Source organism: Diaphorina citri, unplaced genomic scaffold (assembly GCF_000475195.1).
Source record: "Diaphorina citri unplaced genomic scaffold, Diaci psyllid genome assembly version 1.1 scaffold133, whole genome shotgun sequence".
NCBI classification, from domain to species: domain Eukaryota; kingdom Metazoa; phylum Arthropoda; class Insecta; order Hemiptera; family Psyllidae; genus Diaphorina; species Diaphorina citri.
In genome coordinates this window covers 109,809-126,189 of record NW_007377570.1, presented here as the reverse complement: position 1 = coordinate 126,189, position 16,381 = coordinate 109,809, and the positions used below count along the sequence as shown (strand labels likewise).

The 16,381-nt window shown below is 38.1% G+C and overlaps 2 protein-coding genes across 3 annotated transcripts; both read right to left on the bottom strand.

Annotated features, from left to right (window-relative positions):
* Positions 1-331: 331 nt before the first annotated feature.
* On the bottom strand, positions 332-3,803 carry LOC103525037 (androgen-induced gene 1 protein-like). The gene is made up of 4 exons (XM_026820257.1): positions 3,643-3,803; positions 1,990-2,213; positions 1,363-1,529; positions 332-548 (listed from the first exon to the last, which is right to left on the bottom strand). The coding sequence occupies exons 1-4, from the start codon at positions 3,649-3,651 to the stop codon at positions 484-486; spliced, it is 465 nt and encodes a 154-aa protein (XP_026676058.1). The 5' UTR covers positions 3,652-3,803; the 3' UTR covers positions 332-483.
* Positions 3,804-10,845: 7,042 nt separating this feature from the next.
* Positions 10,846-15,861, bottom strand: LOC103525018. 2 transcript variants are annotated; one of them, XM_008490063.3, is made up of 6 exons: positions 15,623-15,861; positions 13,377-13,630; positions 12,518-12,667; positions 12,068-12,291; positions 11,396-11,562; positions 10,846-11,190 (listed from the first exon to the last, which is right to left on the bottom strand). In XM_008490063.3, the coding sequence occupies exons 1-6, from the start codon at positions 15,645-15,647 to the stop codon at positions 11,105-11,107; spliced, it is 906 nt and encodes a 301-aa protein (XP_008488285.1). In that variant the 5' UTR covers positions 15,648-15,861; the 3' UTR covers positions 10,846-11,104. The 2 variants fall into 2 exon arrangements, with proteins under 2 accessions (XP_008488285.1, XP_008488286.1); XM_008490064.3 differs by lacking the exon at positions 15,623-15,861 and adding an exon at positions 13,961-14,218.
* Positions 15,862-16,381: the final 520 nt, after the last annotated feature.

The following is a 16,381-nucleotide window of genomic DNA, read 5'->3' as shown; positions in this document are numbered from 1 at the left end:
GGTTTTATGGATTCACTCTCCATACATTGTATTGTGATCAAAATACGGGGTATAGCTACACGCCGGATAGGTACTTCGTAGTGTATCAGTCACCTTCCCATAAAACGCGCAGTAGATAATTTATTTTATGCGCAACCCCGCGAAGCCCCCGGGAGGGCAGCGCGACCGTATACGTACTTCCCATAAAACGCGCAGTAGATAATTTATTTTATGCGCAACCCCGCGAAGCCCCCGGGAGGGCAGCGCGACCGTATACGTAACGTAGCGTACACGCGAAGCCCCCCTCCCGAGCACGAAGTGCGAGTTTATGTTTATACTGTCTTGGCGAAAATGTTGGTATTAGGTATAGAAATGACGAAAAACCTTGAAACTTGAAACTCTATTTCGTACTCCTTATGATCGCGCGCCTCCCAGCAATCTTGATATTTAGCACTCCACTGGTGGTGCTCTATTACTATAACGATTGATTTTCAATTTCCAACTTCACTGTTTCTTATTCTTGATCTTGGCTGAAACTTTCCCCGTGGTTTTCCTTTTAGCCTTGGTGACTGAAACCAAACGGAAGAGGAGTGAAAATTATTCCCACAGGGAGAACACTGGGAGATGGAAAAGGTGGGCTGTCAAGCTGTTAACATATTCATTTCAATCGATTCTCCATTAATTTGGTCTTCACAGAAGATATCTAATAGAGTTCATAAAAAAGGGTTATTCGACCTATTTTAAACCTTTTCTTTGTGGTATTTTTATCTTAATTCATGGATCCAATCCCCTAGGTTTTTTTCCGCGGAAAAGCTATAGTTCAAGGCGTATTATCACTCATTTTGTTCCTGTAACGATGCTTATTTGGGTGTTCTCCTAACCTAACTTTTACAATATCTCTAACCGTATAGTCGGTATAGCTGAAAACCGCCAAAAAACGGTCAAAATACCGCTGACCGTAGCACCTATCTCAACTAAACGTTGTGTGTTACATCCTTGTCACATTTTTTGTGCACACACACACACACACACACACACACACACACACACACACACGGACCAATGGTTGAAACTTTGGATCTAGGCTCTAGGGACTTCAAAACGTGTTTTAGCATTAAAAACTGACTATCGAAAATTTGACCCGATTACATTACTTTCCTTCCTATAGGATAAGGAAAGTAAAAAAGGATAAGAGAAACGGATTATAGAATGTGTGTAGCCAGTACTCAGCGCCGCGGTAACTGCAATAGTACCTACCATTTTGTTCCAAGAGGTTTGACAGAGGGAACTGTAACTGCTAAGGTCTTATCGTCCCGACATCGAAGAGAGAAGGAAGACAGGATAGGAGAAAGCAAGCTGACCATCACGGAGTATAGAACTTACCTGTTGGTCGAAGCTCGTCATTTATCCTGTATGCAATCCAGACGTAAATATATGGGATAACGAATGTCAGCAATATTGGTGCCAGCAACGTCCTAGTCCAAGTTTCAGCGTAGTATCCTAGGAATTTGTACAACCAAACACCTTTCATGTATCGGTCGTGAAACGTCCTGGAAATAAAGTGGAACCTAAGGTAAGTAGATTGGTAAATGTTAGAAGCTCTCGTAAATACCTACGAGTAAAAGTAAAATACTGGAACTTAGCCTGACACACTGCCAAATCTGCCGATGCTGTGCGCTCACAAGTGAACTGGGCAAAGTTAATGCCGAAGGGGTTTTCTACCACTTTTGAAGCCAAATCCTCAAGGGAGAGTAAAATTCTAGAACTCGGCTGTGAACTGGGCAAAGTTAATGCCGAAGGGGTTTTCTACCACTTTTGAAGCCAAATCCTCAAGGGAGAGTAAAATTCTAGAACTCGGCTGACATTGAATAAGCGCCCTCCTCTTTAGACTAATTTACCGATCTTGATAGAACCTAATACTCAACTTATAATACCTACCTAATATGTTTGAAAATTTTACGGTGTAGGTTTTCAACCGTTCCTACTAACTCCAAAATAAGGTCAACTTACAAGAACATGTAGCCTACATGGAACACAGTCTGTATGATCATGGAGGTCTTCATAGGAAGTGGACTGGACTCAGGTTCCACCAGGATCAAATGTAGGAACACTATGAGTACAGGTAATGTGTGCATTGTATGGTTGTACCAAGCAGGAACTAGTTTTTCGATCATCTTGGGGTAAATCAACTCCCTGTTGGTGTGATATACATACCAGAACGTGTTGCAGACATACTGGAAGAGATTGGAAGAGGTGCAGATTTTATTTAAGTAAGGAGTCCATTGCAGAGGGATGAACATCATTTGAGGGTAACCAGAGTTAAGTCCTGGTACCCCTGTCAGCCCCAGCCCATGAATGTCAGCAATCATCCTAGTTAGGACTGATTGAGAGAGATCTTGGCTGAAACTTTCCCCGTGGTTTTCCTTTTAGCCTTGGTGACTGAAACCAAACGGAAGAGGAGTGAAAATTATTCCCACAGGAAGAACACTGGGAGATGTAAAAGGTGGGCTGTCAAGCTGTTAACATATTCATTTCAATCGATTCTCCATTAATTTTTTGGTCTTCACAGATATCTACCCCAATGAGTCTATGCAATAGAGTTGACTAGAGACTAGAGGTATCCTATATTTAAGTACTTATAGTCACAGGTAATACATAACGAAAGCTAGGAAGCAATCAAATTTACTTGAAAAGGTTAATTTTTGATTGTGCAGCAATGCGACGTTCAAATAAAACCTGAAAAAAACCCTTCAAAGGTTGAACCATCACGGAGTATAGAACTTACCTGTTGGTCGAAGCTCGTCATTTATCCTGTATGCAATCCAGACGTAAATATATGGGATAACGAAACTCAGCAATATTGGTGCCAGCAACGCCCTAGTCCAAGTTTCAGCGTAGTAGCCTAGGAATTTGTACAACCAAACACCTTTCATGTATTGGTCATGAAACATCCTGGAAATGAAACATCCGTGAAACATCTTGAAAGAACCTAATACTCAACTTATAATAAGAGTACCTATAGTTGAAAAATTTAGGTTTTCAGCCGTTCCCACTAAATCCAAATATGGTCAACTTACAAGGACAGATAGCCCGCATGGAACACAGTCTGTATGATCATGGAGGTCTTCATAGAAAGTGGACTGGACTCAGGTTCCACCAGGATCAAATGTAGAAACACTATCAGCACAGGTAGTGTGTGTATCGTATGGTTGTACCAAGCAGGAACTAGTTTTTCGATCATCTTGGGGTAAATCAACTCCCTGTTGGTGTGATATACATACCAGAACGTGTTGCAGACAAACTGGAAGAGATTGGAAGAGGTGTAGATTTTATTTAAGTAAGGAGTCCATTGCAGAGGGATGAACATCATTTGAGGGTAACCAGAGTTAAGTCTTGGTACCCCTGTCAGCCCCAGCCCATGGATGTCAGCAATCATCCTAGTTAGGGCTGGTTGAGAGGCTCACGAAAAAAGCAGAACCCGTTTGTATACGGGAAAAGGCGAAGAATCAGGGTGAAGTGAAAGTTATGTATCTTTGCCGTTTCGCTATGATTGTAGGTTCATAAAAGCCTGTGAGCACACAATTTATAAAGATCATCATCACTCGGACGTCACATGACGTGATGCTACTGACTTATAATAAAATTCCCCAAGTAGGAACTTACCAAGCTCATAGGAAACACCACACTGAGGAATGACTTCTCCAGGAATCGTCTGTAACCTTTGGCATATTTGATCCACCAGTGATCAAGAGGGTAGGTCGTCAGTTGGTAATTTGTGACGCTGAGGCCAACATAGAATGATATCTGAACAAACTGGAAGCAACAATAATGTATTAGGTCAGCCACTCACTATCAGCTAGACTCGACACCTGATGAACACACACACTATTAGGTAGACCTGACACCTTATGAGCACACACGCTATCAGGTAGACCTGACACCTTATGAGCACACACGCTATCAGGTAGACTTGATAGGTACGGCTGGAAATGTCCGTCTGTCAGGTCTACCTGACACCTGATGAGGTCTACCTCATAATGAGGATCACCTACATCTACCTCGTAAAAGGTTTAGCCAAGATAAAAGCCTGTGAGCACACAATTTATAAAGATCATCATCACTCGGACGTCACATGACGTGATGCTACTGACTTATAATAAAATTCCTTAAGTAGGAACTTACCAAGCTCATAGGAAACACCACACTGAGGAATGACTTCTCCAGGAATCGTCTGTAATCTTTGGCATATTTGATCCACCAGTGATCAGGAGGGTAGGTCGTCAGTTGGTAATTTGTGACGCTGAGGCCAACATAGAATGATATCTGAACAAACTGGAAACAACAATAATGTATTAGGTCAGCCACTCACTATCAGCTAGACTCGACACCTGATGAACACACACACACTATCAGGTAGACCTGACACCTTATGAGCACACACGCTATCAGGTAGACCTGACACCTTATTATTTTTGTATTTTTGATATTTTTCTCCCGTATTTTTGACAGTCCCGTAAATATACACCTGTCCTACAGGTCATCAGAAAAAGTAGACATATTACTTCAGTATGGTTTACACACTAGTCCAGGTTGGATGTGCCAGATTTCTTTTTCTTTCTTTTTGAGGCGAATTTTGCACTCATTTTGGCTTTGCCAGCTTTTTAAATAAAAGTCTAGTAAGAACAGTTGTGCTTCTGTACAAATAGGTAGCGACCGGTGGCGGAGGATAAAATTAGTAGGTATTATAAGCAATTTGACAAGAAGCTTACATTGACGATTATTGGTTAGGTTTATATTAGACATCCTATGTAAAGAAACTTACGTAAAATGAAGTGAATTGAAAAAATATTATCACCACAAGTTTTAGAAGTAAAAAACAGCATGATTTGGTATGTCACACACGTACCTTTAAAATTTAAATGAATTATAGGATTCGCGGATTTCGCGAACACCGCGAACAGTCAAAAATGAAGTGAATTGAAAAAATAATATCACCACAAGATTTAGAAGTAAAAAATAGCATGATTTGATATGTCACACACGTACCTTTGGAAAACATGTAGGATTCGCGGATTTCGCGAACACCGCGCAAATCGCAAACAGCCAAATATTGGACCAAATCGAGAAAATAACTAGACTTCTTCATTTTTCAATGCCCTCCTGAAAGGAGAAGGTTTAATATAAAGATATAATAATGATATACGTAACAATAGGGGAGAGAGATTATTGAAGAAATATATAGAGCTACCTTCTCCAATAGAAGACGCAACCTATGAATGAATGAACAATAGTAGTTATTTATACTGCTGGAGAGGTATGACCGACAGCATTTGGAACGTAGACTTCTTCATTTTTCAATGCCCTCCTGAAAGGAGAAGGTTTAATATAAAGATATACGTAACAATAGTGGAGAGACATTATTGAAGAAATATATACCTAGAGCTACCTTCTCCCATAGAAGACGCAACCTATGAATGAATGAACAATAGTGCTTATTTATACTGCTGGAGTAGGGCAAATATTGTTCCTCTATACCCCAACTTCTGGTCAAGCTCTCAAACAATGTTGAGAACAAAATTCCATAACTCGGCCGGGATTGAACCCATGCCCTCCAGATTACCAGGTGAGCTTCTTGACCACGTAGTAAGAATAAATAAAGAATTGCAATGAAAATTGACGTCTACTTACCTCAGACACGATGAAACGAACAAATTTGATGAGAAAACAATCTGTTATATTTTACATCACAACACATATAAAGTTTTACGAGGTTTTATCCTAAATCTGCTCCAAACATACGAGAATTTACCAATGGTAATGACAATGGCAATCCCCAACAACTGTAGTAATGATACCTTAATCTTGATGGAAAAAAATAGTTTTAGACCCGAACTCAAACCACTGACCTCCAGGTTATGCCAATGTCTAACACCTGAGTTTCTGAGGTCGGTGGGAGAAAACTAATAAAAATTAAAGGTAGCACATCTACCTCGTAAGTGCTAGGCCGCGGGTTCGATTCCCGCCCGGGGCGATCTTTTTCCTAAGCATATTATAAAGTTTGTTCTCGGAATGGCTGTCTTTTTTCTGTCCTGGTATTCTTCTCTCTTCAATTTCTGAATGATGAGACCTTTGGTCTTATAGTTCGCTCTATCAAATCTCTTCAAAAAACTTAGTTAGCTGGTTAGCTCATTTTTTAAAAAAAAAAAAAAAGAAAAAAAAAATCAAGTAATCAAAATAACAGTTTTAAAAAAAAAAAAAAAAAAAAAAAAAAATCAAGTAATCAAAATAACAGTGGCAGTTTCATTTTTTTTTTTTTATTAACATTTATTAAAGTGTGCTAACATGAAATTTCATTTTTAATGTTTATTATTAAAACTATTAAAATTTTCATCTTTTGTTCGTCTCTGTACACTTTTGCTTTCAGTTTTTTCTTCCGCTTTGCAGTGGTCGGCATTGTCGAATGTTCATTATTTTCATCTGCTGCTATCCGTATTGTGCTTCTCAGTTCTTCTGATTCACTAGAAATTTAATAGAAACAGGAACTCTGCCACGGTTATGACCTGCGTCGTTGTTGGGATCATAGTCTACAATTCTACATCACTATCCATGTTATTTTTATTTGGAGTATCGGAGTCAAAGCCAAAAGTACTGGAACTTAGCTTCATCCTCGCTCCTGGAACTATCTTTTTCCTTACTCCTGGAACTCTCTTTTTCCTTGCTCTTGGAACTCTCTTTTTTATCGCTCCTGGAACTCTCTTTTTCCTCGCTCCTAGAACTCTTTTTTCCTCGCTCCTACAACTCTCTTTTTCCTAGCTCCTAGAACTCTCTGCTTCCACGCTGGGGTCCACAAAATAACATTGAACATCGTTTATGTCGTTTAAAATATGATCAGCTTGCTGAATGATTCTCAAACTCAGTTGCTCGAACATCCAAACACGGGATCCTTTCATTGGCAAGACGTGTTGCAAGACTTTCTGCGCTGTGAGCGGTGCACTTTCCACTTTAGACTTCTTAGAAAGTGACTGCATTATTAAATCTGCTCTGTTTTCCCCTAGGTTTTTTTCCGCGGAAAAGCTATAGTTCAAGGCGTATTATCACTCATTTTGTTCCTGTAACCATAAGAATAAAGTCTCGTATGTTTAAAGAAAAGGGCGTTTTATAACTCTAAAGCCTCGTATGTTTCAAGGTGAAAGAGTAGGTATTTTTATGCCAGAACCGTTTTTATTCTTCAACAATTCAACATCTATAATAAACAGAATATAAAATGAAGGTTTTTCAATGTAGTAGACCATAATAATTGAGAAAAAAAAATCACATAAAGTCGATTTATACACTAGATTAATCCTAGTTCTTATCAACCCAAACAATTTACATTTAAAAACATACGAATAAAATCTTGTACCTATGTTGGAATCTTTGTTTTAAAAATAAATTTAAAAGCTATTTAGGATTCCAATTAATTATAAATTTAATTATAGAAATTAAATAAAATAAAACTCAAGAACGAAAAAAATAATTTGAACAGAACTTACTGCATTGTAAACGTTTTAACACAAAACTTGGTTCACGGTTCACTTTAAAACACGATGGAACATTTTCAACATACGAGGCTTTACATTCAACACTGAGGGGTCCTCAACATACCTGTTTTCTCTAACTGATCTAGAGAAGAATTGAAGCAACAGGCGGCCATAATATCGACGCAAGAAGATGCGCAGGAAGAAGTTTTATCATCTTGGCTAAAAACCTCAAAATCAAATAAAGTTAAAAGTTCAACTTACGAGGTTTTATGGATTCACTCTCCATACATTGTATTGTGATCAAAATACGGGGTAGAGAATTGCAATGAAATTTGACGTCTACTTACCTCAGACACGATGAAACGAACAAATTTGATGAGAAAACAATCTGTTATATTTTACATTACAACACTATCCACTAAATTGTTGTTAAAACATAAATAACTATCGTTTATTTCGACAGAATATTATTGAGTTTTAATTATTCCATTTACGTCTCATACTCGTACTTGGACCACTTCATTCCGTCACTTCTAAAGGTGAAAACAAAATAAAATTAAACTAAACGTTATCTTTATTTATCATACCTTGAATTACCTACCAATCATCCTTATCATAACAAATAGGTAGGTGGGCATTTTATTTTTCTCGTCAAAATAATCAGTGCTTGATAATCTACGTTACCTATTACGAATGTTACCTAATAGGTAAATTTGATTTGGGCCCGTCGCAAATTGGAAGAATAGTCGCGCAACTTTTAGTAGCGCCTGACATTGTCCCAATTCCCAATACCATGATACATTGTATTGTGATAAAAAAATATATCAAATCAATTGAAGAAGAGATAAAAGTTAACCCCAAGAACTTTTACAAATTCATTAAGAGCCGTAATAAGACGTTAGGCCCAAAAACTTTCAACATAGAGGGCAAAGTGATTACAGATAACAATGAGATATGTAATCATTTTGCTAGTGCATTTGAGTCTGTATACAATGAAAGTGAGTCTGGGTACTCCGTTAAAGCGGATAATACGGTAGCTTGTGAAGAATTTTCACACTTCTTGTTGTCCGCGCAGGAAATATCAGACAGCATTAAAAATTTACCATATAAAGGGCCAGGGTTAGATTCAATTCCTCCTACTCTAGTAAAATCGTGTAAGAATGTATTTGTACCTGTTCTTCTACATATTTATAACTTATCATTAGATACATGTATTTTCCCAGACCTTCTTAAAATAACTAAAGTTACCCCAGTCCCTAAAAAAGGAAAAAGCTCGGACATATCAAACTATAGACCGGTTTCTAATGTAAGTGTTTTCTCCAAAGTTTTTGAATGCTGTATATTTAAACGCATATCAAGTTATGTATACAGGAATATATCACCCGCCCAACACGGATTCATTGGACACCGGTCTACAGTTTCCAACTTAGTGGAGTTCTACAGTTATGTAGCCCGGGCTTTGGGCAGTGGCGGAGCACAAGTCGACGTTGTGTATACCGACATCTTTCGCGCTTTCGATCGCGTTTCTCATGACGTGCTTCTGAGGAAACTACTGGATTTCGGTTTCTCAGAAGCACTAGTCAAATTTTTCGCCTCGTACCTCCGGAGTAGGGAACAAAAGGTCTTTTTCAATGGCTGCTTTCGAATTGTTTCGGATGAGAATGACAGTCGTCTGCTGCAGGAGGACCTAGATGCTGTCACAAAATGGCTAAACAAAAATGAACTTGAGTTTAGTATTAAAAAATGTGACGTAATGACTATCACCAGAAAGAAAAGCCCTTGTATGTTTCAGTATAAAATTAACGATTCAATACTTGAAAGAGTGAACACCAAGAAAGATCTTGGTGTCACATTTCAGACCAACCTCAAGTTCGAAAATCACATAGCTGAAACATGCAAGAAAGCTTTTCAAACTCTGGGTATGATAATCAGACATAGCAACTTTTTCCAAAACATTGACACATTAAGACTTTTATACACATCCCTTGTTAGAAGTAAATTGGAGTATGCCACCGTCATCTGGGCTCCTAAATCAAAGTCTTATGTGTCTTTGCTGGAAAATGTACAAGCTAAATTTTTGAGGTCCTCATTCAAGAAAGAAAATGGTTTTACCCAACCTACCCCAATGCCATTTCATACAAACTCCTAGCCGAGAACTTGGACCTTCAAAGTTTAGAGGATAGGCGGAGGTGTGCATTCATAATGTTGTTATATAATATCATGAACAGCATTGTGGATGTTCCCTCCGCAATGGAGTACATCTTTATAAAGGTTCCACCAGTGGGACTACGCCAGAGAGAAGACCCCTGCGATTTTTCTCCTCTGGAAAGATTGGCGCAGCCCAATATATTCTGCTTCGACACTGCCCACTGCTATGGAGCTGTATAACGAATACTCCTCAGATCTGGACTTTGTCGACCCACTCGGCCTTTTCAAGGAGAGGTTGAGGGGCCTTGTGGGAAACAACCCAATTTTGCATTTGTAGGTGTATTTTTTTTTTTTTTTTTATTTTATTTAGATTTTCATTAATTTAGGTAGGTAGGAAACTTTGCTTAGTAATTGCCCTCCCTGTAGGGCGTTAAGCAATGTAAAAAATATATAAAAAAAAAAAAAAAAAAAAAAAAAAAATACGGGGTATAGCTACACGCCGGTAGGTACTTCGTAGTGTATCAGTCACCTTCCCATAAAACGCGCAGTAGATAATTTATTTTATGCGCAACCCCGCGAAGCCCCCGGGAGGGGAGCGCGACCCTATACGTAACGTAACGTAGCGTACACGCGAAGCCCCCTCCCGAGCACGAGGTGCGAGTTTATGTTTATACTGTCTTGGCGAAAATGTTGGTATTAGGTATAGAAATGACGAAAAACCTTGAAACTCTATTTCGTACTCCTTATGATCGCGCGCCTCCCAGCAATCTAGCACTCCACTGGTGGTGCTCTATTACTATAACCGTGAACTCTGTATCAATGAATGAACGAATCACTCGTGAATTGTGAAGTAGATAAAGTGATAGGACAGGAAGAACCTAATGATGATTTGAAACGATTTGAACGAGTAGGTATCGCTATCAAGCTCTTTTCTTCTGAGATACAACCGAATAATATAGGTAGGTCCCTTCAAACATACACAACAAGCCCACTCCGAGGCTTAGGTGTAGGGGCAAACAGCCCTAAACCCTAAAAGATGGGTTAAGCTTCTACGAATAGTTAGGTAGGTATGTACCTACCTACTTCTTAAAGATAATTTACAATGTACCTAGTTAGACAAATGAAAACCAACATTGGTACTACCTACCCACAGGTGGGTAGATACATAGGAAATTCTTTGGTACAAAAATAATATTACTTTTTTTTCCTTTTATTTACAACTTACAGCTTAAAATTTAGGTAACAAAGAAAAGTAAACACAAAGGGTGTGTGTCCACAACTCCACACTTAGTCGACGGCCGTCGCGTCGTTCGAACATCGAGCCACATCGATCGTGTGGACACAGCTTTAAATCGGATCGGTCACAAAATAGCAATGTTCACAAAATGCTTTTATTCAAATCATTTGGTTTCCATCTACATATGATGCTTCTGCTCCAACCCTTTCACGGAAAATGTTCACTTTAATTTCCAGTCCACATCGTTGTTGTTATTGTTGAGCTTATCTAGAGCTTTCGCCTTGGTCTCCATGTTGATCTTGGAAACTGAAATGTCAGATGAAAGAAAACCGTATGACTTTAATCCTAAGATAACTTATGTTAGCAAGCCTCAGTCTTAGACGATCATCGTCTGGCCGGACGAAATGCTGCAGATTATCACGCGGTAAAAAAATTACAAAGGGTGATAGAAATGATACCTAAACTTCCAGTAGAGCCTTTCAGTTGAAATGGAAACATATAAAATACTCACCTCTCTGTCGAACATCAGCATACGTCTTGTATCCAATCCAGACGTAAACATTTGGACTCACAATTGACATGAATAGCGTCGCCAGAATGGACCTCGTCCAAGACTCAGCATAATAGCCTAGGAATTTATACAACCAAACGCCGTCCATATATCGGCAGAATAACAACCTGAAAACGCAAAGTAATATAGAATGTCACAGCAACAAATCCGTGGTCTATAGTGGCCATCAGAATAGCTCAGAAATAGAAAGATATATATATGTTCATTTTGGATTAAAGGTTTTTGACAGTAAGACGTCTGATGTTACCCTTCTACGGACGCGATGTTGGATTTCATGGTACATAAGTATTTTTGTACCTACTCTGTGTACAGCTACACCAAAGGCTTGCTTAAATTACCAATTTAATTTGGAGCGCGGTAGTGCTCCACCCCGTCAGCTCAAAAAATGAGCTAGAGACCATCTGATATTAGGCATCCGATACATATCCGATAGGTATCCGATCCGATACATAAAATCCCAGTTTCAAGTGTTGATAAAAATTATTGCAGGTTCTTTCCCACTTCTAAGACAAGTATCTACCATTTCCTATTATTCACTTTAACCTGTGATGAATGACGATGCTTTTGTTGGCTTTTAGTCCTTTACACTAAACCCAAAAATAATAAACTTACATGGAAAGATAGCCCGCATGGAATGCAGTCTGTATGAAGATGGAGGTCCTTATACAAGGTGGACTGGACTCAGGTTCCACCAGGATCAAATGTAGGAACACTATGAGTACAGGTAGTGTGTGCATCGTATGGTTGTACCAAGCAGGAACTAGTTCTTCAAGATCCTTGGGGTAAATCATATCCCTGTTGGTGTGATATACATACCAGAATGTGTTGCAGACAAACTGAAAGAAATGAATTGCCTTATGAATATCAGAACTCTTCCACTAATAAATTTTCGCATTTTCAATTTTCTAAAAAAAAATAAAACAAAATAAATAAATAAAAAATAAGAAGTTACGTTATTCCATCAGATGCGTGATATGAAAGCTCTTGTAGCTCCTACTAGCTCTTGTAGAAATTCTGACCTCTATATCCACAACTAGCTACCTCCAGGACTCGGGAACTTACCAAGCTCAAAGGAAACACCACACTGAGGAATGACTTCTCCAGGAATCGTCTGTAACCTTTGGCATATTTCATCCACCAGTGATCAGGAGGGTAGGTCGTTAGTTGGTAACTGTTTATGTTGTAGCCAATATAGAAGGAAATCTGAACTATCTGGAAAGGAAACAAAAGAAAAATCATATACAAATTGGTTTAGAATAATACAAAGGTATTAGCCAGCCTTGGAAGGTAGAGCGTCTGTCATAAAAGCGATAGGTCATAGGTTCGATTCCCGGCCCTGCGAGTTGAACTATATCTTAAACCAGATAAAGTTCGTATTCTAAACGGCTCGGATATAATGTTATGAATACAATCCCTAATCAACTGCATATAATGATGACCTATATGAGACTAAGCACTAAGAGGTAGGTACCTACGTCAAGGAAAAAGATAAAGCTTGCATCTTACAAGGAAAAAGATAAAGCTTGCAAGGGGAAAGTTCAAGAATATAGGTACCAGCTAATCCAGGGTCCAGCTTATCTAATTATGTACCTATTTCATTATTATTAAATTAAATTATTAAATTCGATGATATAGGTAGGTGTGTTCATGCGTACTACAAAAAGGTCGTTTTGAATGGACCTTTTCAAAAAAACTGCACCATTCAAAATTCGATGATATAGGTAGGTGTGTTCATGCGTACTACAAAAAGGTCGTTTTGAATGGACCTTTTCAAAAAAACTGCACCATTCAAATAATTATGTATTATCAGATGTACCTACCTATAGGTACCTATAATATGTAGGTAATTAAAAACAAGAAGTAATATTTAGTAAACAAGAGGGCACGAATTCAATCCCAGCCAAAAATTGATTTTACTTACGTAATTCCAAATTGAAATGCATTTGAAAAGCTCATGAGCCATGTCTTTAACTGTAGGGTCTTCTTGAATTTCGTCCAAGTTCATAAAGACAAGACTATACACTGCGCCGAACGCGTAATAAACACCACATGTGACTAGGAAAAAGTTGGCTAGGGTTCGTTTGTGAGCCCAAAACAGAGAATTGATCGAACCAGAATCAACAAGAAGGATTGACAGAATCTGCAATGTGGATTTCATCGTTCCCCGATAAACTCCTGCAATGAGGGAAAGAGTTTAATTAGCCAGAGGCCTTAGCATGTTGAACGTTCCAGTTCTCAATTGAACACTGAAGATAAGCAACGTTCCACCTGGTTGGTATCCGGATAGGTGACCATCTGGGCAATCGCGTGCTGCTGGCTTTTCCCGGGCCTCACTCAGGCCAGGTGTGAAGTTAATGTGAGGATAGGACGATAGGTGGTTAACGTGTCGTCGAATCGAGAGTAAAACCCCCGCCCCGTCAGAAAAAACAGTAAAACAGTGACGTAAAAACTTTTTTTTTTTTTTTGAATTTATTAAATTTTACGTCTTTTTAGATAGGTACATACCTCAGAGGGGATGAAAGGGCTGAATTTAAACTGAAAATAATACGTTGTTATTTTTTTACATCACAAAACCGTGAGCTTGATTGTTTTAAAATATTGATCACTATCATTTGTTTCGTTAAAATAATAATTCTTCAATTATTTCATACTTAAAATTATAACAAATTTCTGTAGTTTGGACTGAAAACTAGTACCATACTTAGGTTAACCAACTCAGGTTACAAAACCCACTCCTTCTCAATGAGTCAATGAAAACAAAATAAAATAATTACCAACCTACCTTCTCGTAATTTTGTACCTATATAATATCTATACGTATTACCTACATCGGTGAGTTGCAAGTAGCTATTAGTTGCCCATTTGAAAATGTAAAGGGAAAAAGTAGGTACCATGGCAAAAATCCTGTTGGATACAAACACAGAGCAGCAGAATACAAAATTTAAAAAATAGGAAAAAAAAGAAAATAATGAACGTAAGTACTTCTTTTTTTTACCTGAGGTTTTTGTTCCATTTCAATTTCGTTCTGTTTTCCAACTTCAGTCTGTGGACTGAAACAGTGGTACATAGCAATAGGATGTTACAAAAGTTACACTTCTTCCTCTTTTTTGGTTCGAAATCTCCTCATAAATTGGCCTATAGTTACCTACCTTAATAAACCTTTGTTATTATAAGTGGGACACTAGGACACTTACCTACATCTACATACCTATATGTATACCTCCTAAAAAACTGCCTATATACAGTTCTGGACGATCTAAAGCTACTAACACAGATCTTATTTGAGGGTGAATACCTAATATTCTCCAGTAGGTTTATTATACCTATGTAGGTAAGTATAGGTAAATACATAAATATTTACCTATTTATGTATAAGTAGGTAGGTAATATTGTTTGCTTATACCTACCTCTTTACCTCGGGAATTTCATGTTTCCCAAATTACAAGCAGAGAGCTCAGCTGAGGTAGAAGAATATGTTTAACTTAATGTTTTCGAAAATTTCTGTTACCTACTTTCGTGTTTTTCTTCGATACCTAGGTATTTCTGTTCATTCAAGTGAAATACGAAAAGTTCTTTCAGTTTCCTCTCTACCAATCTACTTTCTGCTCTCCCAAAATTTCTCTCTCCCAAAATTTACTTAATTCTCTTCTTTTCCTGGTAAACAGGAGGGCGTGGGTTCAATCCCAGCTGAGGTATGGAATTTTATCCTCAATATAATTTGAGAATTTGACCACAATAATAGTAGTAGCCTACTGCTGGAGTAAAGGGACTTTTCAGTCCTATGCGAGCAGTATAAATAAGCACTATTATTATTATCCTATTAGACACACAATGTAGGTACCTACAGGTATTAGGCAAAAGAATCCAAGGCAAACTAATCGCCAATGAAAATAATAACAGAGCTGAGTGCCAGTAAAAACAATAAAACCCACCAGGGAAATCGCATTTTATTATTATTATTTTCTTTCTTTCTAATCTTTCTTTTTTGTAAAATGTCAACTGTGATCTGTAATCAATAATATCATTAGTGGTTACCATATTGGCCTACAACACAAGTGATCCAGGTTCGCATCCTAGCGCAGTCGAACGCATGCGCTAAGGTGTAACTTGGCCTTACTTTAAATTCTACCTAGGTAGGTATAGGAAATTCTGATTTTTCAAACTTACCCGTCAAGTCAATTGATTTCTTCATCAAGAATTGATTGATCTCAATTTATTGGTTCTACAAGAGGTCTCTTTTGGTTCTTCTTTGAAATCGTCGTGAATTTTTACGTATCCATTGGATTTTCAATGTAGGTTGGTAGGTGAAGAGGTACCTATAAGATTATGTAGGTTACCTCTGTTGCTGCTTCACAGGGTTATTTTATAGGTCCCTTACATATACACACACATGACCTTCTTGTGATACACGGAAAATAGACAAATTGGAATTTAAACTAAGATTGAAAAAAAAAACTTGAAAAGTCTTTATCCAGACTTTAACCTCTTCATAAAACTTGAAAAGTCTTTTTCCGGAGCCAGATGAACCCTGGTTTTTTAACGAGGATGATACTCCTCCGGCTCCACACTTCCTGTCTCTTCAGTGACAGGCCCCCGGCTTGCCACGGGTGTTTTAACACTATTCCACCGGAAATCCGTATTTCACAAACCTAATACCTTCGGTTCAAAGGAGCAAAGGAACTCTGTGATTTCCTCGAAGGTTTAAACTTAGATTAGGAGATCATGGTCGAAATGAAGGGCCCCTTATCAGTTCGTGAACACAATGACATTAATTCGATAAAGTTTTGTATGTACTAAAATTGATATCAACAGGTAGGTAGGTACATAAATTTGCCAGATGACTTGATTAGGATAAAAATACGAGAATAGGTAATAGTCATTATTGTAAAAAAAAACCCCTACTTACTCGTATTACGAGTTATTTAG